We start from the raw sequence: 27,903 nt of genomic DNA, 5'->3' as shown, positions 1-27,903 counted from the left end.
TGTCCACATACAAAAGTGTGCTTACTGACCTTTTTATGGCGTGTTGCTTGCTCACTTGTAGGGGACACTTGCAGAGAGGATTCGTGCAGGTGGGGCTGGAGTTCCTGCGTTTTACACCAGAACAGGGTATGGGACCCTGGTGCAAGAGGGAGGGGCACCGATCAAATACAACAAAGACGGCAGCGTTGCCATTGCCAGTAAGCCTAAAGAGGTAAGAAGCACTCTTGTCCAGGTAATACCGGGACACTTCTTTTAGCCTAGGACTCCGGGTGGGCTCACTGGGTAAAGAGGTATAAAATCACCTCTGTGTAGGAACAAACATTGTCATTCATTACCATAAATATGTCAGGTAAAATTTTCAAGCTAAAACTGAGCATCTGCTAGTAATTAAAATCGCATACAGAAGCCAGAATCAATAAATGAAAATAAACTGTAACTCATATAAGATGTGCAAGTCAGGCTTAGTTATCAAACTAATTTTATGGGTAGATGGATATGACTGAAGGATGAAAGTAAGCGAAGGAAATCACAAGTTTGTTTACAATCTTAAAAAGGAGGGGATAGTTATATTTGTATAGTGGAATAAATAGAGAATTCATATGATTTCCTTTAACCTTCATTTTGTATACTGGACACACTTGAGTTTTAGACTCAGTAACTTAGTTTAATGTAAACTTCTAGAAAGAATGGGGCACCTTTATACTGGTTAATTTCATTCACGTATTAGAAAAGAATAGAACTCTAGGTATCGGTATTTGAAATGCTGAGATCTGAATCACCTGTTAAAATTACACAGGGCCAATATTTCATTACTGTGTTTTCAGACTCTGCATTCTCCCTGCCCACATGGCTTAGGCAGGTTAACCTAGGTTGTAGAAATGCTGAGTTGATCTCTATGGAATTAAAAACTTCAAATCAAGGGCTGATGTCTTACTTGCCGTTCTGCTTATAGAGGTGTGAGATGTTAGCTGTGCACCTCCATGTTTTGAGGGAAGATAAAGGGTCACTGAACATGTCTCCTGCTGTTCAGTGTCATCTCCAGCAGCATCCTCCATCTGGAGCTTTGCCTTTCTGCTTAAGGTGACCTATATTAACTCCAAGCTTTTATTAACATTTTAAAAATATTCTCTCTTGCTTCTTCTTTTACTGCCTGATTATGTTTAAAAAGTCCTTGACAAAGTAAATGACAGGAGTCTAAGTATTAAAGTGGGTCTTAGTAATATACATAAATATGCCCAGAAAAATTGCGTTAATACTTTGAGAGTTTGCTAGAACTTAAAGGATTAACTCTCTGAGGAAAACATCGGGTACACTGGAATCGGTCCTGAATATCTCTCCTGAATATTTTTGCCTAGAGTCAGGTGTGTGAATCTACCATGTTTTCCCAAAAATAAGACCAGGTCTTATATTAATTTTTGCTCCAAAAGATGCATTAGGGCTTATGTTCAGGAGATGTCATCCTGAAAAATCATGCTAAGGCTTATTTTCTGGTTAGGTCTTATTTTCGAGGAAAAACAGTTGTAGTTTTGTAATTTTGTCTGAATCCCCTAGGAATATGACAAATAATTTCTTGAGACAACTCTTGTTAGTTCTTTATGTTCCTTGCTTATCGTAGGAAGAGGAGGTGAGTGAGTGATATTTGTTGAGGTCCTGCTCTTTCCCAGGCAGTGGTCTATGTATGGTGGAAAAAGGATAATGTAGACCAAGTGCCCCTGTAGTGGAGGAACCGACAAGGGGATGAATAAGCAAACACACATATCAATACTGAAAGTGCTGTGAAGAAAAGTCAAGTAGGGTAAGGGCAGAGAGAGTGATCAGTGGCCAGAGAGGTAGTGTTCCAGACTGGGTCAGGGAAAACCTTTCTGTGGAGGTGACATTTGGTAGAGATCTGAATAAAATAGAATGAGCAGGGCAAAGATCATAGGGTTGTGTTCTAGTCAGACGGAAGAAGGGGACAAGGTCCTGAGGCCAGTTTGCCCTGTGTGTGGAACAGCATGGCAATGAGACTGGAACAGAGTATGTGAGGCAGAGAGTGGTAGGATTGGAGGTTGAAGAGAGGCAGGAGCCACATCACATGAGCTTGGATTTTACTGAGTATGATAGAGGCCAGCAGAAAGTTGGTGGGAATGATATGATCTGATTTCTATTTTGGCAAGTTGTCGCTGTTGGGAGGTGAGTGTTTTTGTACAGGGCCAAGAGCAGAAGCTGCAAGAGAAATTACGAGGCTGTTGTATTTATCCATGTGGGAATGTAAGGTGGCTTAGACTAAGGTGGTAACAGTAGAATTTATGGAAAGAAGTGGTTGAAATCGAGATTATGTTGATGGTAAAGCCAACGGGATTTACTAATGAATTGGTTGTAGGGTTTAAGAAAAGACAAGAATCAAGTATGCTACTTATTGAGAGGGGCCATGCATGGGGGTAATCAGAGAGAGGCTTGGTGCATTTAAGATGCCCATTAGTCTCCAAGAGGAGGTGCTCAGTAGGCTCCAGCTCAGGGAGGGTTAAGAGCTGGGATAAGAACGTTGGAGGCATCAGCATATCGTAGCTAAATCTATGGGACTGGATGAGTGGATAGGGCTGGAGAGCAGATAGAAAATACCTATTTTGCATTTGAAGGTTGAGAAGAGGTCTCTGACATTTAAAGGTTGGGAAGAGGAAAGGGAGCAGGAAAAAAGAATTGGAAAGAGTGTCTAGTGAGTGAAGCAGAAACCTGGGGGAGTCTGGTGATTTGAAAGACAACGGGACATTTTACAAAGGTGGGTGTGATCAAATGTGTCAAAAGTGGTTACACTAAAGAGGTAGTGTAATAGAGTACTGGGACTTGATCATTGGATTTGGAAACATGGATTTGGTCATTGGAGACCTTAAAGAGCAATTTTTCCGAGGTAGAGGATTTTTCTGGAGTGGTAAAAATTTAATGGGAGTGGATTGAAAAAAGAACTGAAAGATGAGAAAGTGTAAACTGTGAAATGCACAACTCTTTTAAGGGAGTATAATAGCTATGGTAGTTTGACAAAACCAATTCCTTCCCTTTTAAAATTTTAGAATAGCTAACATTCAGCAACTGCTACTGTGTAGATCCATCAGGAAATTACATAATTGGAATAGAAAAAGAAGCCTTTTTTTTTCTTTTTCTTACTTTGCCCTGGCTTAGCATATATTCAGATCTATATGTAGTTTTCTAGATCTGTATGTAAAATACTGTCATGCGGGAGACCCTGCGTGGAGGCCTTCTCGCCGCGTCATCTTTCAGGCGGGGCGGCCTGCGGGGTCTCTGCTCCCGCTCCCCACACAAGAACGCAGGATATGGTGAGGCCGAAAAGGAACACCCACGGAGCCATAGGTAGGGGAGTCATACCACTATGGTCTCACTGGAGGCTGGGCCCACCGGACGCGTGACCTGCCGTCCGCCTTTCCGCCAACCGACCAACCGACGACTCTCCTCCACTCTCTCGACTCTGTTCCTCTCTCTCAGCTCTCCTCTTCCGCTCTCTTCAGCTCTGCTCGGCTCTGCTTGGCTCCTCGGCAATCCTCGGCAGTCCTCCGTAGTCGCAGCAGTTATACCAGCGGCCAATTGGCTAACCGGCCACAGCCGAGGGCCAATCAGCCACAGCCGACAGCCATTCACCACCCGAGCCAGCACCCCTTCACGTGAGGCCGAGAGCCTGTAAACTACTCTCTGGGGCTCTGTCCCCACAAATACTCAGTTATCATCATTGGCGTTTACTGTAATGACTTTGAAATACATAAGATTCTTTAAGAAACTATATATTGACGTGCAGCTTATAAATATCTTTTATCAACTTTGTCTAAGTTCATATTAATAAGATCCTCATTCATCAAGGATTCTGTAAATTCATTAATCTTTTCTAGCAGGAGAGTGGGATAATGTATTTAAGCAAGCTGTTCTTTAAGAAAGGATTTCTGTTTTAAACCATAGTTAAAGAAAAGTAAATACATCTAACCTTTCTGCTGAAGCTTTCCAAACGCACGCAGATTGTCCACTAGGGGGAGGAGTAGGAATGGGAATGGGGTTCTGCCCTCCAATGGCTGCCATCCTGTGTAGTGCAGGATGGATGGAGCATAGCTTTGATGTTGTGTCCAATGCTGAGGCATAGATTACATTACGTTTCTTCTGTTCTTCACCCCCCGCCCCCTTATTCGTAGTAGAATTAAAAGCAATAACATACGAATATCTGTAGCATTCCATTAGACCAGTAATGACTGACGAGAAGCTGTAATAGAATAAAATGTAACATTCATAGTAACATCAGAAACCATGAAGTACCTATGATTAAACCTAAAAAATATATACAAAGCTTTTGGGGGGGGGAATCATAAAAGTATTGAAGGAGGTAAAAGAAGACTTAAAAAAATGTAGGCATGTATTATGCTCTTGGGTTGGAAGATATGGCATGTCCGTTCTCTCTAAATTAATCTGCAAATTCTAGGAATCCCAATTCAAATCTCAACAGGTGATTATAGATTTATTAAAAGAGATGGATTTTTATAACTATTTTGTATATAAAAGGAATACATTGGCCACTTCATGCAACTTTGTAGTTTTTTCTGGGGTACAGGATCAGAGGGGACTGTTTTTCATGTTCAATATGTAGCCTATGCACACAAGTGATAAAGTGAATACTAACATACACAGTCTATGCCTCAGGCATAAGGAACTTGCAGTTCCTCAGATTTGCCAAGCTCTTTCCTGTTGCTGAGCCTTTGCACATGCTGTTCCCTCAGTTCTCCCTTCCACCACTTTGACTGACTCCTAGTTGCCTACCACTATTCATCCTTCAGGTCTCAGTTTTGGTTCTTCTCCCTCTGAGAAACCTTCCCTGACTGAGCTTGTATCCCTTTTATCTGCCCTTATCAGAGCACATATCACAACCAAATAAGAGCTGTGCAAATACCTGACAGTGCAGACCTTTTTATCTCTTGCAGGTGAAAGAGTTTAATGGTCAACATTTTATTTTGGAGGAAGCAATTACAGGGGATTTTGCCTTGGTGAAAGCCTGGAAGGCAGACCAAGCAGGAAACGTAATTTTCAGGTAGTGTGATTATTTTAAATATGAATACAATGTACTTCAGCAACTTTATATTTCCTAAATTATGATTGAAAAATAGATATCTTGATGTGTCTGGTATTTAAAAATTCATTTAAGAAATGGCTGAAAATCAAACACACCCACGTGCATCTACCGTGCTTCCCCGAAAATAAGACCTAATCGGAAAATAAGCCCTAGCATAATTTTTCAGGATGACATCCCCTGATCATAAGCCCTAATGCTTCTTTTGGAGCAAAAATTAATATAAGACCCGGTCTTATTTTCGGGGAAACACGGTATATATACAGGTGTGTGCAGTGCTGCTGTTATGCAGTCTTGCTGGGATGAGGTACTTGTGGGAGTCTATTCTTGTTGGTTGGCATCCCTGTTGCACTGTGGATGCAACAGGGATGCAACATGCCTGTGGTTCAAACAAACATGGAGCTTGTTAAATATTTGAATCTATGTGTGCTTCTGTATGGTCACATACAAATTATTCTTCCCCTGTGTGTTTTAGTTGCCAAGACTAGTTACGATGTTGACATGCTTAGAAAACATGACAAAAGCACACAATTATATTTAATTTTGATACTGTTATTTATATGCATTGTCTTAAAATACTTGTTACTTCTATATTCTAGAAAAATATTGCTAATAATTATTTAGATCAGTTCTTTGCCAGTCCTATTGGCATCTACTAGGAAATGCTTATAAAAAGGTTTCGTCTGAAAAATTGATTATAATAATGCTGAAGTTTCATTCTCATTATCTGGATAGTCGCAGATATTAAGCCATAGGCTTAATAGAGTTTAAGGTCTTTTTATTACCCTAAGCAGACTAAATACCAAGTATTTAGTATCTTGGATTTATAGATTATATAGTTTTTTTTTTTAAGTATGGCACCTTTTAATATACACATAAAAATTAAAAAATTTTTTCACAAAATGTTTGGTATTAAAGGCTTTATCTGATAGGTTACAGAAATCACTTTCTTTCTCATAATATTGTCATTTAGTGCTTTTAGTTAGCAATTTTTTATCTTTAGCAAATGCAGCTTTGATGTAATAACAATTAAATCCTCAGTGACCAGACTCATGTTGTTTTTGTTCATTTCTGAAGAACGTATAATATTAATATTATGTTTGATTTCTTGACTTCAATTAGTTTTTGGAATTACAACTAATTTTGGCAATTACAAAAGACATTTTGCATCATGTCTACCATATTTGACACTTTGATATAATGTTTACAAGGTGTAGTTGCTTTTTAAAAAAAACAAACAGTAGTGAAATTATATAGGAGCAAAAGGAAATGAATTATTTAAAATATTTCCATGAGTTTATCCTGTACTCCATTGCCTGGCTCTGGTATCGAAAGACTGTACAAGGGCTGTTCTGAGCACAGACTTCATGCCTGTGGTTCAAACAAACATGGAGCTTTGATGTGAAATGAGAGGCCTCCTCACCAGTGGTCAGGTGACCTCGGCTCTTAAGATACTGACTTCTGGGACAACCTTGACGTTTAGTGGGACAACTGGTACAGAGTAGGGCCATTGTTAAAGTGGGAGAGCCCTGCACACCTTGACCTCTGGCCACTCTGTCCTTGGAGCTTTTGATGCTGGACCTCTGGTGGAATCCAACAGAAAAACTTGTGGAAGTACACAAGGGCTCCTCTCTCAAGGACATGCCTATTCTTGAATCTAAGTGAAATAAGCATTGGTGGCTTAAAAGCACTAGTAAAACATAGCTCTGACTTATTTCCCTTTACTAAAGAAATTTTTCTATCAACTCATGCTCTCAGAAACAAAAATGTATTTAAATTTTTTTGGTTAGAGGAAGTGCATTAATTTAGGGACTTGGAAATGGAAAACGTTCAGAAAAATTGGCACTTTCTTGAGATTTTTATACCTCAAGGTCTGATGGTGGGTGTTGTACTTTCAAAAATGTTATTAGAAATCAGTTCCCCACAATGATCTTTATAGGTGACTCACAGATTACCAATGAATGTTTCATTTAATTTCAGCAATAGCCTTCTCTTGAGTAAAGAACATAATTACTATGTGTTCTCATACGAAGCACTTGCTGCTTTTCCTTAATATTTTAATAAGAGCAAGTTTGATGAAATATTTAACTATAGGAAAGAAGCAGCATCACAGTTAAAAGATTTAGGGAAATTCGTTTTAAGTAGATTTGTTAATATCCATTTTATTTTTCTGTGTATAATTTATATGTTGAACATAAAAAATAGTCTCTCTCTCAACCTCATAAAAAAACTATGTAATCGAAGTAGGTATCATGCTGTTTTTATTTATGAAATAATCATAAAACTTTATAACAGAAAATATGATATACTCTTTTTGAAAAGATTCACAAATTCTTAGTTCATAGAAATCCTTTTAATCTATAATTAAAGCTGAAAGAGACATTCCTTATTTTTGTTCTTCTTTCCCCATTTCCTTATTTCCCCCAACCCCTAATGTAGGAAGAGTGCACGAAATTTCAACTTGCCGATGTGCAAAGCTGCAGAAACTTCAGTGGTAGAGGTAAGAGGAGAGGTTATCTCTGATTTCCTGATGTTAAATTTTTAACTTGATGTTGTGTATTAGTTCAAGAAAAAGTACAGCTCATTTGTTTTTTTGGAGGACAAGCAATGACAGCTGTTCTATTTTGGGTATGGAAGGATTCGACTTAAAAATATAATAGTTGAAATTTTGCTGTAACATTAGTTTTCTGGTTGCTAGGGTCTCACCAGAATACTTTCTTTGGGAATCAAGCTGTGATGGGACCAGTTTATGAAAGTCCTTTGATACTTGAGTAAAATAGATCTTCTTGAATGAGATCCCAAGATGAATTTTTGTATACAGAATCCCAGGAAAATAGTAAGTTATATCAGGAGAAATTCATTATCTTACTGTATAAAATACTATGAATTCTCTAAGGAAGAAGGAGGATGGTACACATAATTGTTTGATGTGGTTCTATTCAGAGCAGTTGAATTAAGATACTAACAGACTCTCCTTTGGACAGCTCAGAATTTGGGAGAGAGTTGAGTAATTCTAGAACTTTCCCAGGGTTAAAGCTCTGGGGCAGAAAAGGTGCTTGTACTAAACCCCTGCCATTTTGGTTATACACCGTTGAACCCTAAAGGAGACTTTAAAATGAATGATTCCTAACTCAAGGCTTTGAGGATCACCTTGGAACTAAATTTTTCTGGTAGTTTGAGATAATTTTCCCTTGAGAGGGATTTATAAGAACCCATCTTCGGATCTGGAAATAAGAATGTATATTCTTGACTTTTCTCATAATGGGAGTGTTGTATGTGACATTCTTTGATTCCTCCATATGCTTGGCCAAGATGGTATTTCACGGTGGCAGTACAGTGGTATTTTTGAGACAATTGAATGTTATAGTTCTATTTTTCTTTGAAAGTGAAGTGTATTGTTTTTAAAGTGCTGGGGGATGGGGATGTGGTACTTTCAACCTAGGCATGGTGGTTTCTTTTGCAAGGGCTTTAGTGTATTTTCTTAATTTAAAATGGATAATGTGGTTTACTCTCTCTGTGTAATTTTTTTTAATTGAATCAGCTTAATGACCTGTCCATGGCACACATCTTTCACATTACTGAAGCAAGGCCTATAACATAGCTTAAAATAATTGATAGTTTAGCACTCTATTGATTTTACATACTTCCGTAAACTACCAGAAGTCACTATTTCTTCTCTGAGTACCAAAGAGCATTATGTATTTTTCTGGGTGAAGTGTTCTTTTTTTCCCTTCTTTTATAGTCTGGTTCTTTTCAGCCAATCTTATTTCTTTCAAGAGCAGAAATGCTCAAGTACCTGAGAATCACTGTAGATATTAGAAAGAGAGGTTCTCTTTTGGTGTAAGAAAAGGGGAGATAAAATCCTTTACTGAGCCTGCAAATAAAATGAAGGCTTATTCCTTGTCCTATAACACACATCTCTGACGTATCACAGCACACACTTTCCTGTTAAGGCCCGGCTTCATTAGGATCCTTTTTTAATCCAGGCCTGCAGACAGCTATTCCCAATTGACTAAACCTGCACTGTCCAACATGGTAGTCACCAGCCACGTGTGACTTAAAGTTTAAATTAATGAAAATTAAAGTAAAAATTTGGTTTCTCTTCAGTAGCCACGTATGGCTACTAACTACTATGTTGATCACCATAGATACAGAAAGTTTTAGTGGACAGAGCTTAATTAGAAGGATCAAGATAAAATCTAATTTTTTATTCTACTTTAGGAATCTTAGCAAAACAGCTACCTCGACGATAGATTATTGTAAGCCAAGCCCCTGTGCATTGTTATAGAAGAGGGCCAGATGCCCGTAGGTTGACTTGTAAGTACTGTGTGCTGGAAAGTAGAAAATAATTTGGAATTAGGGATAAAGAGTAGATTGGGTGTTTTCTGATATGAAAAGTCTATTTTGACCTTATGACTTTGGAGTATTTTGAGTACAGTGAATACCCTGGACCTCTCACTCCTCTTCTGTGTTATATTCTGTGCAGGCCATTACCGACCGGTATGGGCCTCTAGGATTCTATAATCCTTGGCCTCTAGCCCGGTCCTGCTTTATTTTATGGTAATCCTAGGAGGATGGATGATAATGAGCTGGTTTCTGAAGGGTAGTATTTCAGAGGATTCTTCAGAGATCGTGAATTACCTGCGGAGTCTCCTGCCGGCTAGATCTAAACAATAATAGTAGCTACCATTCATCAAGTACTTATTATATATTCGTCATTGCAGTATTCCTTGTGTACATTATGATTTTAATCTTCACAATAGTTCTATGAAGTAGGAACCATTATTATCCTCAGTTTACAGATGAGGACTTTAAAACATACCTGATGTCACATAGCTGGGTGTAACTAGGATAGAACCATAGAAAGACTGATCCCAAAGCGTCTCCTTTTTTCCATTATTTTATGAAGTACTCTGAAATCATCATAAATGGATGCTGTTTCAAACTCATGAAAGATATTGAAAATCTGCAGTAGGCCATTTCAGGACTATTAGAATCAAGCAGATACGGAGGGTTTTGGCCAGTGTCTTCCTCTATCCCTGACCTTCCTTGCCAGTTATTCCAGTTGTGGTCTTTTTTCCTCCCGTCCCCTCTACCTTGGAGGTGGCTTTGAGAAAAACGTCATCCTATGGTCAATAGCCCTACGGGTTCATTCAGCCTTCTCTTGGATTCTGTTCATTCTGTTGTGTAGCCTCTTTGAACTTGGCAGTTTTTCATAAATTTTCCTAACCATGGTGATTGAATGTCTATTCTAGTACTGCGCTATCTTTAACAGTGGGAACTATAACAGTGACTATACCCTACATCTCAACAACTTTTTTTTTCCTTTTTTTTTTTTTAAGCACTCTCAGCTTATCTTCTTTCCCTTATAGAAGAGGACGTGGAAGACTTTTCAGTAGCAGAATCTGGGTTACAGCCTGTCTCCTGCAGCTCCATGCCATTGCATAGTGCTGTATCTTTTCAACCTTTCTCCCTGTTTCTATCCTGTAATTCGAGTTTTAAGGAGGTTAGAATTATACTCGTAAATACCTAAAATATTAATGATGATTCCCTTAGACATCTTAACATTTTTGGACTTAGAAGTAGGGTGGTAAGGGAACATAGAAGCTGCCTCTTGCTTTTTTATGTCAACAAGTAAACCAATATGTTTATCTTGAATTAAAGAAAATACCAAATTTGCCATTGATGTGAATTATTTCAGCTTCTGTAAAAGGAGAACCTTACTCTTTTTTGGAAAAGTTTCCCTTTGCAGATGTGTCCTAAACAAACTTATGAGTTGTACAGAACCAAAGAGATGATCAGTTATGTCTGTTTTCCTCTTTAACAAAACCAATATAAATATTGCATATGTATTTCTTAAAACCTGAAGCCATTTGCATGCTTCACCACAAAGTTGTGACCTAGTAAATGCTGGCTATATTTTTCTTTCCCTTTTAAGAAACTGGGTAGTTACTTGGGAAAAGTAAGTACAAGTGGGTGCACATATTGGCACACATGCCAGAAAAATGCGTCTCTTTTTAACCTAGACAGTGTTATTTCTGGACCTCCCTCTCTTTGAGTGGGTGAAGTCTTTCCTGATAAACTTCACAAGTTTAGGTGCAAAGCAGCCAGGGAATGACTCTCGGCAGGGTGTTCTGGGTGTATAATAAGGAGCAGCGGGATGTCCAGTCTTCCAAGGGGAATTCTTTTGGCTTCAGGAGGGATCTTATTAACCCTCAACTTCCCGTGAGTCCCTCTGCCAGTCTCCTGGGTGCATATTCCACCATCCTGGGTTTCTTAGAGAAGTGATCTGTTTCTACATTTTTTAAAGAGCAACTTATAATAGAAAACCTAGGGGGAGGGGCGGGAGTGCTTCACACAGGAGGCTGTTGACACTGTCTCTTTGGAAGCAGTCTGGCACGCCTGCACTGTCACAAAAGGTCCTCTGACTCAGCTACTGAAGGCTGTGGAGGCTGCCTGTGACCGAAATAACCCAGCTGGTTTTCTCAGGCCTGTACCTTGGCTGGTGTTCGAAGACAGCAAGGGTTACACAAAGCTTTTTCAACTAGTTAGCTAATTTCAGCTTTTAGTTAAAATAAGATATTCATTATGACAACTTCAATAAAGTTATTTACATTATGGTATATTTATATATGTGCTTATGACAGAATGGTTTATATTATATGAAGGAAGGAGTAGCGGGGTGAAAATACCTGAGGTGGAAGCATTCCTGGTGGGTCTGAAGAGTAAGGATGACATAACCTCCTTTCTTTAGTGCAAGGTGGTAGGCTGGGGAGTCCTATCTTACCTGAGGGTACCTTTTTTGAGTGTAATGGTAGTATCTTCTTCCGAGGCTATGTGAAATATAGTTTACGTTTTTAGTTCATTTTGCAGTGGTTCCCAAGAGATGATGAGGCCTAATTTTGACTTTAAAACTCTGAGGTGAATGGAAAATATAATTTTGAGATTGGCGCCTCCTGGCTTTTGTGACTCTCTGGCCCTCTGTGGAAAACTTTGTGTTGATAGCTCCTCATAAATAATGATAACAGAAGTGATCAAACGGGTTCTTATTTCACATTACAATAGAAGGTAGGAACACAGTGGATTTTAATCACAGGATTTAATCACGTCAATGGATCCTGTGAATATTTAATCTCCACCAAGCAGTCCAATTAATGTATCAGTGTTTTAGAGACTTTGATTATCTTTCTTCCTGCTTTAGAGAAAATGAAAATGCTTAAAGGATAAGCATAATTCCTTTCCTCTTAAGTTTCTTTTATTCTTAATCTTTAGATTGCTAATGCCTCATGATATTACAGTTGTAAAAGCAGTGAAACTCATAATTTTTCCATGAGACAGTAAAAGGAAAACAAAATAGGTAAAAACAGGAGAAAAATTAAAGCTTCTTTCCACTTAAGACAAATACGTCTAACCATGCAGAGAAACTTCATTAAACAGATTTAGTTTCAAACACACACATCCATACACAGGCAACTACTTCTCATGCCTGTGTGGAATTTATTCACACACACAAATCTCTGATTGACATTTGGAGACATGATATTTATGAGAATTTAGCTAAAATGTCAGATTTGGTATTCACTGTTGTGAACCATAATATGTTAAATGTCCTTCACTGCCCTTTAGTATTTACCTGGTAAAGCTCTCTACTTCAGTTCGAGTAATGAAGACAACAAGCAAGAAACTGTTTATCCCAATCCTCCCTGTTTCATCCACATGGGCCCTTTGAGTTGAATACCCAACACAAGTTCTTCAAAACAAAATAAAAATAAAAAAAAAAAAGAGGAGGGAGTTAAGAATGTTGTTTGATACAATGCAAAGAAGAAAGAACACCATCTTCCTTACCAACGCCCATGAAACGTGGGAATCCTTGATCCAAAAGCAGAGTGCAGTTACCTAAGTGTTCACTTTTGGGATGGATGTGGTGAGCGATGGCTATCATTTATGTTGATTAATTTTTAGACTTACTAAATTATATAATATCTTTAATTTACATTCATTTCTCTTAGTTTTTCAGTTATAAGGTCTTACTTCTGCTTTGGATTTTATTTTTTTAAATTAATTACTAAACCACTCTGAAAGGGCTATCTGTATAGTCTTACTCGTACGCTACAAATTTAGCCAGATACAGAGTGCTTTGACTTATAAGATGGTAATATCCTTATACACTAAACTAAATGAACTGATTGATTCTACTTATTTCAAAGTATTGAAATATTTAAAGATCATTCATTTCTTTGAATTCCTGTGAAATGCAATATTGGTTTGAAAAAATTTGAATGGTAAGGGAGATGTATTTTATGAAGACATATTGTAGTTGAGTATTTTGGCAAAATGACCGTATCAGTCATAGAATTACTGCAGTGTAAATATTTACTGTTTCTACCAAGGAAGCAGTAAATATAAAAAAAACATGGACTTGGTGAAATGCAGTGTAAACGTTACTGCATTTTTTGGTATACTTTTGTAGATTGCCAAATTTAATTGTTAGTCTAATGACCATTTACATCCAGAAGAATAGCAGAATAGAAATATGGTTTATTGATGATAAAAATATATTAAATGAAGTACTAATCCTGACATTTTATTTCTTGTTGCTTGGTAACAATGCAGTAACTGAGAGAATTCCATTATCTCAGGTACAATGGACTTCATTGCACTGTGGGATAGAAATATCAATTACAGCAGGTAATTTGTATGCCATTATTCTTACAAAATTTTGGTGCTGTTTTTCATTGTTAGTGCAGAGATCCTAAAAGAAAGTCATTTTAATAATGTAGCCCTCTTTTTTTTTAATGGATTGGTGAATTGTATTCTAGCTGTTTTTGGCTTTTTAACTTTGTATCTATTTATAATTTTTGAGGCTTCACAAATTTGTGTTTTATCAACCTGCACTGTATAAACCTAGGCTTTTAAATTTTAATACAAATATGCACATTATAAGTGATGCTTCATTAATTCTTAGCGAACATCTTTTATCCTTGACCACCTAGGGAGGGGAAAAAAATATCTGAGGAGAATTTTTTGCCTCATGGAAAACAGTCAGGCATATTCTTCAGCCTTCTCCACTATAGGGCATTCTTAGTTTCAGTACCTGCTTCAGGAAAAGGAAGCCTGTTGAACCTGTGTGATTTGTTTTGGCTCTTTACAGAAAAAGTTTGCAGATCCTTAATTTACAGCTCAATTTCCATTTCTGTAGTCTGAATATATTAAATGTCACTCAGTATTATTTTTTAAAGGACCAATGAACTTAAGTAGAACTAAAATAAAATAATGATAATTAATGAAAAATTAAATTGAATGATATGAATTTGTGTAAAAGTAAAATGACTATGCAATTTGGTAGGCCTATTTTGGGGGGCAACCATGAAGAAAGGAAGATTATATATGGCAACTTGTTTATCCAACCACAGTTATTACAATTTCTTTAAAATCTCCGGGTCTTTGTCAATCCAATTTTAATACAATTGCCTATTGATGGACTCATTGTATTAGAAGCATATTGAATTCTCTTGCCTGTTTGATGTCACACGGAGGGCCAGTCTTTTGTGTACACAAATGCCCATGCAGGTGGTTGTTGGTACCCTGGGTTGATGGCGTGAGGACCTCTCCAACCTGACCTGTATCCGGCGTGTGGTTGCAGCTACTGCCGGCTGGCAGAGTTTTCAGAAGCTATGGAAATAGTCCAGAGTTGGAGTCATCCTGTGTCCCTGGGGTTTGGAAGGGCCCTGCGGTGCTGGGTTTTCATTTCCTCTGGAGCTGTACCCTCCATATTCTGGAGAGAGAGAGAAAGAAGATTAGAGAGACTTTGGGCATGGTGAGGCTGATTTCTCTGCCTTCCAACGTGTGGCTTTTAGATTCCTATTTTCTTTTTAGTCAGAAACATAGTTGTAAGATTTATCTGGTTATTTTTTATTTGTTGGTAAGGGAAAGCCTGAAATCAGGAAGTTAACCAGGGTGGCCACATACTTTCTTGTCTAGCATTAGTCCTCTTAAGCAATACAAAAGGCTTGAACCAGCCAAATGTCACGAGAGACAAAAGTTGGTTATTTTAGCTAGATTCATTTAACTCCTCCTGTAAACAAAGGCTCAGGAAACTCCATACTTGAGCACCATTTCTGCAGTAGAATGTATTTTATTTTGTATAATGCTTTATGTTTTTCAAAGCATTTTCACATTATATTGTCTCACTTGATTCTCTTAATTGTAAGGTAAGATAGGTGGAGAAGCAGTTTTATTGCAATATTACAAATGAGAAAACTGAGACATGGATAAGTTTCTGGGACTAGAGCACTAGGAAGTTGACTGGCTTAATGAAAAGGACACCCGGAAGACTTGGTTTACGTCCTAACTCCATCTGCCATTGACATGCCATGGTAGGAACCAAAGCTTTATTTATGAGACAATCACCAATAAGAAGACTGTAAAATTCTGAAAATGTGGGTAGGTAGCTATGTGGGTTTTTATAGGAGCTTGGACTTTATTTTAAGGGCAAATAAAAGGCTCATGATTTTAGTTTAGGTGTTTTGTGTGGGTTGGATTTTATGGAGGGATGAGGGAGGTGAGGTGGCCAGTGAGGAGGCTATTGCAGTGGTTCAAGGAGGAGGTGATGGTGGCTTGAACTTGAGTGGTGGAGTGGAGACTGGGAATGGTGATGGAATTGAGGTACACGGTATTTTGGAAGAGGAATCTATCAGACTTGCCAATGCCTTGGATGTGGAGTGTAGAGGTAGAGGAAAGGCAGAGATGCAAATGACTCCTGCGCCTCACTTGACCAATGGTGTGTCACTTACTGAGGTGAGGAATCTTGGGAGGAACAGCTTTTCTAGGAGGAGAGGAAATAAGAGCTCTGCTAGGATTGATTGGCTTTTTCAGGCATGCGAGTGGTGGTGTTGCCGGGGCAGATGGACGTATATGTGTAATGCTCAGAGAAGAGGTCTGGAAGGGAGTTATATAATTGGGAACAATCCACATGTATTTGATAAGTTAGCCATGGAATGGAAAAGACCACTTAGGGAAAGAAGTCCTGGGACTAAGCCCTGAGGAGTCTCAGTATATTTTTTGTAAACATAATATGAGATTAATAATCACGTTTTTGCCTCTCACTAGTATTGTGACCTTGGACAAATTACTTTACTTTAGAATCTTCCATCTTCTTCAGGACATCTCCTATTTGCCTATTTAACTGATTTATTTTGAGCACCAGTGAGATAGGGCATTGGAATGTGTTCTCTAAAGCTCTGAAGTGCTAAGTTTCTCCCCTTGATCCCTCCTGCTGCTTTGGTTAATAAACCTAAGATGAGGTTTTGTTCTCACCCAGTGATGATGACGATAGAACAAGGCAATGGATGAATGGCAGCTGGTAAGGCTCATCCTCCCTGTCCTTTCCCTGTCTTCTAAGGTTCTTGATATCCAAGGGAATGAAAATTCCACAATATCCCCAATTTCTAAAATCTTCATCTGTTATGAAAAGAATAACCTAGATTGTGCTTTAAATATATTGTTAGCTTTAATTGTCAGTAAATTACCTAATTTTTTTATAGGTTTCAGGTGTACAAAACAATGTAATCGTTAGACATTTACACCCCTCACAAAGTGATAACTCCCTTCCCCCAATCTACTAGCCCTCTGACATTGTGTATAGCTGTTACAATACCATTGACTCCATTCCCTATGCTGTACTCCATGTCCTGTGAATATATATAATTATAGTTAACATTCGATATTATTCAGCTTCAGCTTCAGGTGTACAGCACAGTGGTCAGGCATCTACACAGCCCATGAAGTGGTCTCCCTAATAAGACAAGTGCCCGTCTGACAGCCTACAAAATCTTTGCAACGTTATTGATTGTATTCTCCAAACTGTCTTTCATATCCCTGTGGCAATATTGTGACTACTAATTTGTATTTTCTAGTCCCTTTACCTAATTACCTAATATTTAAAGCCCACCAAAATCAACCTAATATGTTGATCCCTTACGTCATGCAAAAACTATGATTGATGTCTTTTAAGGGGGAGCATTATGAACATATTGAAGAAAGGAACATTCTTATAAATCTGTCATTTCATTAGTTTAAGTTGCATAGAGTAGTCTCCTCTTATCTGTGGGGGATGTTTTCTAAGACCCAAGACCCTCAGTGGATGTCTGAAACCACAGATAGTACCAAATTCTATATATACTATGTATTTTCCTATGCCACATATATGTACTTATGATAAAGTTTAATTGATAAATGAGGCACTATTCAGGCAGGACAGAAAAGGACGATGTGAGTTGCATCATGCTGATCAGAAGGGCGCACAATTTCAAACTTATGAGTTGTTTATTTCTGGAATTTTTTATTTAATATTTTCAGCCCATGGTTGACTGCAGGTCATTGAAACCACAGAAAGCAAAACAGAGCCTAAAGGGGGGACTACAGTACACTCAAAAGTTGATGACCTCTCTCTGATGTCACATTTTAAATGGAGCATTAGTTAATGACCTGTTTATCTTTTTTTGTACTTTAGTTCGAAAGATTCAGATATTCTGGTTTGCTATGAAAACTAAAATTTGTCCTCTGATGAAACTTGCTCCTGCTGAATATCTTGACTTCTTTTGAGTGAAAGTAACATTTGTTATTTTTTGAGGAATAGGGAAACAAAATGAATAAAGATGGCCTCAGATATTCATTGATGATTTATGTTCAACCATGGGCACACAACAGCAGAAGGATTAAAGGGTCCAAACATAGATATTTTACGTATGAAAGTTTTGCCCTATTGAATTTTCAGGCTCCTGAAAAAGTATGTTTTGTTTTGTTTGTTTTTAGATGAAATGGTTTGAAACAGTTGGTTAATTTGGGAGAAACAATGAAAGATTAGAAACCAAGAACAACTTAACTATTAGAAAGTAATGATTTTCTATTCTGTTGTTTTGTTCCTTGAAGAAACCAAGACTACGCATGTCCAAGAATATAGGTCACCTCTCTGATTCTGCTTCTGAAATTTACTGTTCATAAACAGTGTTTCTGTCACTGAATAACTAAGTCTACATTCAATTACTTTGAAGAGCATTTTAAGTCCAAATGCTATAAAAGGGAAGTTAAACAGGACTGGGAAGAACCCTAGTACCTACCTTTTTTGTGCTTTCTGTGAAGAGGAGCTGGGTTATTTACTTAAAGAAGCTATTTTAGTTTCCTTAATAATCGGGGAAAAGGATACAAGTTTTGCTTTGCATTGTGAAAAAGTTCTTTTCAGTTTAGAATTTCATTTTATTTTGGAAAAGCTTTACTGGCACAGACAAAACTCAGGGAAGAAAAATTCATCATTACCAAACTCAGATGTGTACAGGTTGACAATAAAAATTACAGGATTAAGGCTACTGAGTTCGGAAGTTTTGGTATAATTTGAATTTCTTTTAGTACGAGGAATTTACAAAGCTAATTCAGTTTGAGAATTGGTAAAACGAAGTATTTTAGCTGCCGTTTTCTTTATAGATTTTTTTACTCCAATACTTTTGGCAATATATTTGCACCTAAAATGTTTTCATTTACATTTCCTCTTCACTGGTTCATATTTTAATGTACAAAGTAGCATTTTATATGTGGATTGATGAGGACTAGGTTTTATAAGGAGATAGGAAAATATAATGGAAAACTTTTCATAAAATTCCCAGGAAATAGGAGGGGCAGTAAAAATGCTCCAAGTATATAATGGATATAACCAAAGTATACCCTACACAGAGTGCAGTAGATTTTTTAATTGAAATATTTTCAACAGTGGCAATAGCAAGTGAAAGAATTACAGCCTAATAATAATGAAAGTAACAACAGGTACTGTTTATACCATACAGTCACATGCAGAGCACTTTGAGTCAGCAATCATAGTAAGTCAGTGAGATAGGTTTTATTGTCTTTATAGTGTGAGGAAATGAGGATAAGGAAAGACTTTATGTTAACAAAGCTGGTAAGAGGGAGAGTTACAACCTAAACACATTTCTTTCTGCCTCCAAAGCCTGTGTTCTTAAGCACGAGTGAAGGATGGTGGGTATATTTTAAAGTGTCTTTTGCTTTACAGTTTTCAGTATTAACACTTTCAATATAATTTACTACCTCCTTACTGGCAGGGTCATGGACGTTTAGCTAATTGAATTTTTCAGTCAACTAAGTGTAGCTCCAGGACAATGTTACTACTTCCATAAACACAAAATTAAAAACCACTCAGTAATGTTAACCTCTTATAAAATAGTATACTCTCCTAAAAGCTATAAAATGAGAGTCTTCCGGACGAAATGATGTAAATGATGTTGGATCTGCCGGCAGTTTCTGGGTGTGGGCCGGGATCATGTCTCCTAAATCCAAAGAATGCACACACGGACCAGGGAGAGGCAAAGAGCTTTAAAAAGAGGATAGTTTATTAGAGGCAGAAGAGGTTGCAGCTCCTGAGCTGGAGGGGGTCCCGAATGGGGGTGCCCACTATTCAAGGCAAAAGGCTTTTACTTTTATACTTTCCCTTGCCTGCTTGGGAAAGGGGGCTGGAACCTTCTAATAGAATTCATCTGTTAGGTTTGTCCTGTTTGCCTATCCTGAAAGGATTAACGAAGCAACCCTTTCCTATTTTATCAGATCTGCTCCTTTGTCTGGCCAGAAGGGATTTGAGATTATCTGTTAAACCTTAAGGCGTATTCTCATGTCTGTCCTGGAGTGAAGGAGACATTCCAGGACCTGGAGTTTCAGGATATGGCTGCTTTTTTGTTTATTCCACCAGGGACTCCCTGTCTACCTAGCAACCATACTAACTACCCTGTCTCATTCCTGCATGGAACCAAGGGTGTTGAAGGAAAAAAATGGAATTGGATGTTGATTTCCTTAATTCCTGTCCATGTATACGTTTGTTTTTTATAAAATTAGGGCCATATTGTATATGTATTTTTTCATTACACAAAACATTAAGAATGTTTTTGCAGGTCACTAAATACTCCCCACTAAAGGATATTTCAGTAGTTATACTCAAATTTATATTAATAGCTCCCTGTTGTTGGACTTTTAGGTTGTTTTCCATCTTTCACTATTATTAATGCGTTAGTAAGTACCTTTATTTCTGTGCATGTCTACTTTTCTTTGACAAAATTTCCACAAGTGGATTTTTTTGGGTGTGTACTTGTTCATCAACATTTTACAAAGTTTTGATAACTACTGCTAAATAGTTTTCTAGGAAAGTAATTTCAGTTATATCCCCACCGTGATATATAAAAGTATCATTTTGAACCATTTTTGATAAGATGAATATCATACTTAAATTTTTTTGATAATTTGCTAAAAATGCTGTCCTATGGTTTAATTTGCATATCTTTGCTGAGAGTGGATGTTGAAATATTTATTGGCTGTTTGTATTTCTTTTGTGATTATATGTGTTATAAGTATTACTATAGGTATTTTAATGGGAATGTCTCTACTATTTCATTCCCAGGTGTTTTTAGATCTCCCACTTAGATGAGGAGCTGTATAAGAGGGAAGAAGTGCAGGGTTGTGGCTGATGTATGCTGTGGAGCTAAGCTCTCTGGGTTTGAACCCAGCTTCCTGGGGCATCTTCCACTGTGGGCAAGAACTTGATTGGCTATAGCTAGTAGACTAGAAAAGGAAGAGCATCTTGAGCCTGCAGCAGTAACCCAGTTATGGAAGTAAAGATAGGTAAGACTCTCAAAGAGAAGGTAACCATGACTGACAGCTATACCTGCAGAATCCATTCCTAAAATAAGGTGTGAGTCAAGCGCTCTGTTGATTCACTGTTTTGAGACAGCTTTCTAAAACTTATGGTTATGATTTTCTACAATATCATCTCCTTGCAAATAGGGACATAGATTCTGTTGAAAAGAGAAGGGAGGAAAGGGCCAGAGGGCATTTCTAACATAATATAATGGTTTTGGATTCCTTACCTATGATATTCTCTCCTGAAAGGTTATTGAATAATAAGGCACAGTATGACTGACATCAACAGTGGGGATGCTCTTTTACAAAATTGTCTTATTGCAAAAAAGGAGAAAGATGCCATTTACTAATTTTGCTTTCTCCTTTCGTTTAACTAATAACTTTTGCCTACGTATCGATTTATTCCATGCTGGTGTTAATAATTTGGGATTTTAAAGTCACTCCTATTAAAATAATAGTGGCTTTCCTCACTCCTTTCAGAGACCTTGTCAAAAAGTGTTATTTTTTCCATCTCAAATATAGATCTAGTCTACAAATACTGAAGTGATAATTAGGGCTTGTGCAAGATTGTTTCATTTTAAAAATCAGCTGGCTTTTTTTTTTTTGGAGTTACTCTAAATCTTGTTCAAAGATATACCTTAAAAAAGGAAAGCATTTTAAAGTCATGGCTTACATAAATGATTTAAGGAAGAAATGTGTGAGAGGAAAAATGATAAACGTTACTCATTGACCTCTTTTGTGTTACCATTTAGTTATATTTCTTATAAACACATTTCTGCATGTATAGTTATTGTAGTTCGAGCCCATAGCATATGACAGCCTCCTAAAATTAGAATATATTCAAATGTCCCAGTGGCCTTTTTACTAGGCCCCTAGAAAATCCAGGTACACAACCAACAATTAATAAAAGTGAGAGACTGTAATTGCCTAGCTGTTAAAAATTTCTTTCTGGAGGGAAGCCACAGTAATCAAAAGAAACTGCCCTAGCAGCATTAGTTAAGGTGAACTCTCTTGTGAGTTTTTTGAAGTATGAAGGAAATCACATTTCTTTTTTGTTCATGGTAGCTGTTGCTATTTCTGATAGCTTTTCCAAAATTAGGTTCCTCGTTCCGCAAAATAAAAATTTCAAACTTCCTTCTGCCTCTCTGCTTCCTGTGTGCCCTGAATCCTTTCACAGGTACCATCTCTTCACATTCTCCAATTGATCACATCCTTCCCTGACTCGAGGGCCTTGACCTTGTCATTCCTGCTTCCTGGAATGCCCTCCCTGCCCTTCTTGCATGGGTCATTTTCTGCTTCTCAGTGGAGCTTTCCCTCCATTATAGCATTTATTACCAGGTTGTATTGTGATTGGCTGTTTACCTATCTCCTCCATTAGACCGAGCACCTCGTGGGACCTTGTTCTTCTTATCTTTGTATCCCCAGGACCTGGCACAATGCCTGGCACATAATAGATGCTCAATAAATGATGTGGGAATCACAGAACCAGCAGTTTTAAAATATAAGCATCATTTTGCAGGCTTAGAAATGTTCTGACCATTCTAGTTGATTGACATCATTATCCTGCCATAGTGTAAGGAAGCAAGAAATGCTTTATGCTCAGTGGTTGCTCCTGACAGCCGTGTATTTGAGGCCTTAGTCAGGCCCTGCCTTGAAAGACTAGATAATCTGCCACCAGCTGTTCTGTAATTCCCTTCCTTATTACTGTGACTACCATCCTCTGACTTCTGTAGGATCATTTTATCTTAAGGTGTGCCTTTTAATGCTGTCTGGAATAGATAGTGTGTCTCATTCAATAGACTTCTATTATTCAGCTAAAGCAGAGCAAGCCATACGGCCCGTTAGCTAGTTACGCAAAGAGTTATAATAAACTGGCCGTGTATATGCAGCCTGGTTAGTCAGGAGAGATTTGGCATAGCAAATACACAAATGCAGAGGGGTATTGAAGATATACTAAGTGGCGTGGAATTAAAATCATGTGTTGCGTTTACCAAAGTACATTCAGTAAGAGGGTATTGATCTCGTGTTCAACAACCAAAAATAATTAGAAAGATACGTTAATGTGCGTAGTTTAAAGTCTTGTTATAAAACATTCAGGAACTAATGTAGACTTACAACATGTGAAGGGTGGAAAGAATATTAGGCGTCATTTAACATTAAACTTCCACATTTTAGAGATGAAACGGTTCACAAAAAACACAGTACTAGATGCTATTAGAGCTAAAACCAGAATCTACATCTTCTGACCCCAAGTCTAGTTCTTTGTATCATGCTCTGTTGTCTCCTTATTTTTCAGTGTGGGAGAAATCAGTGAAATACATGGCATTAGAATCATATGGACAAAAGTCACTCTCTTAGAAAGTTTTGGCATCAATAAATTGCTGTTTTCTATTAACCGTAGCCACTTTTCTTTAATGGGTAAATAATGTCTAAAAGATCAGGGTGTTTCTTTTAATTGTCGTTCGGTGGGTTTCAGTTGCTCTGAATGATGGCCTCAGAGTTAGGACTGGCCCTGCTTTCCTAATGATGACAGGAGGCTGAAATTCAGCCTGTTGGAGAAAACCGGAACCAAGTGATTTTAGCCTTAAAACTGATTGCGTGTCTGCTGTTTACACGAAGGAAAGAGCCATTTGATCTCAATGTTAAAACCACAGCTGAGAATATGATGATTATGTTTGAATTTCTTTAGGACTTAAAGGACTAGTTTGGGAAATTGGAGGACAGAGAGTGGAAAGAAGAGATTTTTTTTGAAGTTTATTTATTTTTGCATTTTATGCCTACCTTATACTAAAGCAGGGAAAACAAACAGCATTTAAAATTTTTAATGAAATAAATAGGGTTAGGATTCTGCTTTGCTTACTACTTTTTAAAGATGAAATGAAAAAGAAAACTCTTGTTCTATTGCACATGCAAAATGATTTTAAATTTAGGAATTATTGACTCATTCATAAACTGGAATTCGAGTCACAATCACTGTTAGATTAAGCAGCCATTATCTGTGTCCTGGGAATGTTAGTTTAACCCAGTTCTCCTTTGCGGTTTACGTGTTAAAATACTGTAAAATACTGTTATAAAAGTTCCAAGGATAATTAAAAGTTCCAAGGATGATTAAAAGCCCCAAATTGAAGGAAACAGTCTTAAAGAGTAACCCTTTAAAGTTTTAGTTGGCATTACTAATAAGCAGTTTTTCCGTGTCTGTAAAACCCAGCACATACTTTCTTTTTCTCCCTGTTTCTTCATAACTTTCTTCATTGAAAAATGTTCCAGTTTAATTCTGTTAGTTATCTCATGTCTCCCTGTTTTTCTCAGGGTATGTGATAATAGCATAATTTTTCTCTTGCTATTATAGATAAGACTGGGGTTTTGAATGAACATGTTAGAATTATTTTAATTCATTTTAATTATGTCTCTGGATTTGCTGCAGCTCAAATAAAATTTCCTTTTAGGAAAAAGAGATGACACATAAAATTGTATATTTATAATACTGCCTAAATGTTATTAAATTACATACTTAATGAAGATTGGCATTTTTGGTCAAATAAAAAGTGTTAGCAAAATACCAGCATGGACTGACTGTTTGGACATGGTATTAGGGTCAGTGGAAATGAAAATACTACTTATCATAAGCTGCTTTTTAAATTTGTTAAAAAAACCCAGTTCTCCCACGTTACAAATCTATTGGGTCCATGAAGTGAGTAATATTTCTACTTTTTTTAAAATAATATGTCCTACTGATTTTGCTGCTAGTCATAGTTTTAATAAATGGAGTTATTTTATGTAAAGCTTTTCTTCTAAAGAATTCAAACTGATTCCTCCATTTTCCTTCTCATTTCATGTTTTTAAGGGAGGAAGGACTGTTTTTGTTTTGTAAGGAGGAATATTTAGTTGAAGATGATTGTCATCAACTCTGAGGTTAGATAGCAAGTAGAGAAAGGAAGATTCTTTCGTCCTTTTTTGAGGTATCTATTGCATTATAGTCTTTGTTGCTGGTGGTTAGCTAAACCCTTTGATTTCCTTTTTCAAAAAAGTTATTAAACAAAGCATTATTTTACAATATTAACTTTGATCCCTGGTGTATTTCATTCAGTTAATATGGGCCTGTTTTATCTTCCTAACCAGTAGAGACCATTTTATATCTTCATTGCATCAGCTGTTCTCTTTGGCCTTGTATCATTCTCCAATTTGACAAATGAGCAGTTTAATTTTTACCCATTTTGTTCCAGGGATGATATTTATAAGGTACAGACAATATACAAGACAACATAATTAAAAGCAGGGCTATAAAAAGAAAGACAAGCAATGGTAAGGCTGTAAAATAGACCTAGGATTGGACTAAAAAATTATACTGTAATGACAGACATGAGTGAGCCACTAGATGCCAAATGAACATTAAAGTACTCATTTATAGATTTGATAATACGTATAATTTTTTTAATTAAAAATGTTTTTTAATTAAAAAAAAATTATATTGGGGGACAGTGTGTTTCTCCAGGGTCCATCAGCTCCAAGTCGTTTTCCTTCAATCTAGTTGTGGAGGGTGCAGCTCAGCTCCAAGTCCAGTCGCCATTTTCAATCTTTAGTTGCAGGGGGCACAGCCCACCATCCCATGTGAGAATTGAACAGGCAACCTTGTTGTTGAGAGCTTGCACTCTAACCAGCTGAGCCATCCAGCCGCCCCTTCCGCAGCTCAGTGGCAGCTCATTGTCTTCAATCCAGTTGTGGAGGGCACAGCTCACTGGTCCACGTGGGAATTGAACCGGCAACACTGTTGTTCAGAGCTCGCGCTCTACCCAACTGAGCCATCGGTCACCCTGACAGTACATATAATTTAAAGGAAACTAATGAGCAGGTGAAGCATAACTATTCTCTCTATTAAAACTAGACAGAATTTTATCTTAGGCACCCTGTTTTAACTGCAAGAGAGAACTCACTTGATGGCAAGAAAGAGAAACTGACTTTGTAACTGTGATATAAAGACACTGGTTTGCTCCAGCGTCATACTGTTCTTGGAGCATTAAAAGAGCAGGTGGAATCCTTGAATACTGTCTTTCTCACCTAAACTTTTGGTAAATACTTGGGGGTCAGGAGCCTGAGATTGTCTTCTCTCATAGAAATGGGACTGCATCAGTTCACAATTGTCCAGTTGCACCCAGACCCCTGCCCTTAACCATAGCAAGTCTGATGTGTTCCCTGTCCTCATTTAAGGTCTTGGTAATCATGTCGAGCAGGGTAGAACCAAAGACGTGAAACCATTAGAACAGGGGTCTAGCTGAGGCTGGCGATGGGAGTGGGAGGATGTGTATGGACCAATCCCCTGAAATCTCATGAAGGATTTTACAGATAAAGCAGTTTTTTGTGTGTGAATAGTCTATAGCTTTCATTAGATTCTTAAAGAAGTAGGTGTTCCTTCAAAGCTAAAAAACACAGCATTAGAGACTTCTAAGGCTTTGTCAAACATCAGATACTTTGGTGGTTTTTCAAGGAATTATTAACTATCTGTACATCACCGGAGGCTCCCTGTCTGTATTCTTCATTGCTGTATCTATGGTAGTAAGTGCTTCATTCATATTTGTTGATTGGAATCCAAGTCACATTTTCCCCCTATGTCTATAAAACTCTTGTGTGAGGGTGTTGGTCAGGTGCTTTGTGAAATCACTGCTTTTTTCCTGGCCTGCTGGTGTGCTAGCCTGATCTGCAAAGTAATGAAGTTCATTTGGTATGGCTTGTACCAGTGTCTAACAATATTCTTTTCTCTGTTTATGACATTACAATCTGTTTAAGAACCATTTAAAAATACTGTTGTGAATGAAGCCCCATTTTGAAAAGGAGTATATCTGCCTCTCTCCTCTGTTGCCATCTCTGCCCTTTTTCACTTGACTGTAATTCTGTGACTGTATATCTTTAGGCTCTTTGAGAATCCTGGGCTATAATTTTCATGGGTCTACAGCCTGCAATTAGTTCAGTGAATCTGGGTATCTCTTCTTGGAATTCAATTCCTCCTTAGCCATATCAGGTCTGCCCATTCCTTCTCCCTGATGGGAAAGTCAGGAGCAAAATGAAATCAAATTGCTCTGCTTTTTTCTGTCATCTCTCTCAAGCAGTGGTGATCATTTCTGGATTCTCCATCAGCAAAAACAACAAAATCACCCCCAAACCCCTCTTTCATCATCTTTAGCATTTTGGAACCAACTCATCTCATTCCAATATTGTGCCTTTAACGTACCTCTTAAGGTTTCATGTGACTCCCATTTGTCTTAGGTCATTCGTGTCTCTCTTTTTACGGGCCTTTTTAAAATACAGGGAAACACATACTGTGTTTCCCCGAAAATAAGACCTAGCCGGACAATCAGCTCTAATGCGTCTTTTGGAGCAAAAATTAATATAAGACCCGGTATTAATATAATATAAGTCTGGATCTAATCTAATCTAATAATACCTGGTCTTATTTTAATATAAGGCTGGGTAATATTATGTAATACAATACCAGGTCTTATATTAATTTTTGCTCCAAAAGATGCATTAGAGCTGATTGTCTGGCTAGGTCTTATTTTTGGGGAAGCACGGTAGCTATCCATGTTATTCTTTTCATCATCAAGATGATCTGTCTTCATTTTGTTGCAATGGGGGTTTGAGAACCTGATAAGCCCATTTGTCATTTAGAGTTTCTGACCAATTGATTCTGCTTATTTTTTCCTCTCAGCTTTTTGAAATCTGCTTTTCTTCAAAGACCAAGATACATTTCTATGTATGTCCAGGATTCAGTTCCTGATCTGTTGCAAATTCTAATTTTACAGTCACTTTCACTCAGGGTTTCCATCATTTCTACTTTACCAAGCAGTTTATCCTCATTGGTTAGAAGTCCAGAATCATGGTTTCTCACTGTCTCATTCTGAAAGATAGAACTTGTCAGCAGGCAATATAGAATTTATTAGCAGAATATGTTGAACAGAAGATGTTCAAATAATTGGCATCTCCTGATATCACTATCTTATTTCTGAGCCAATTTTGTCATTTCTATACAAATATGTCATCTATATCTTTAATTTGGTGAGCACTCTGATTATATGGCCATTACTGTGATAGTCTTTCTTCTTTTAAACTCACTTTAAATATACTTC

At 37.5% G+C, this 27,903-nt stretch overlaps 1 protein-coding gene across 1 annotated transcript in view; it reads left to right on the top strand.

Moving 5' to 3' along the window:
* Positions 1 to 27,903, top strand: part of OXCT1 (3-oxoacid CoA-transferase 1) — a 115,959-nt gene that overhangs the window by 24,983 nt on the left and 63,073 nt on the right. The window contains exons 5-7 of the mRNA XM_019748541.3: positions 62 to 211; positions 4,950 to 5,056; positions 7,535 to 7,595. Coding sequence (XP_019604100.3) covers positions 62 to 211; positions 4,950 to 5,056; positions 7,535 to 7,595 — 318 coding nt within the window. The remainder of the gene's footprint in view (positions 1 to 61; positions 212 to 4,949; positions 5,057 to 7,534; positions 7,596 to 27,903) is intronic.

Source organism: Rhinolophus sinicus, chromosome 3 (genome assembly GCF_057876585.1).
Source record: "Rhinolophus sinicus isolate RSI-liver-muscle chromosome 3, RSI-T2T, whole genome shotgun sequence".
Lineage (NCBI taxonomy): Eukaryota > Metazoa > Chordata > Mammalia > Chiroptera > Rhinolophidae > Rhinolophus > Rhinolophus sinicus.
The sequence above is the reverse complement of the archived record's forward strand: the minus strand, read 5'-3'. Positions and strand labels throughout refer to the sequence as shown.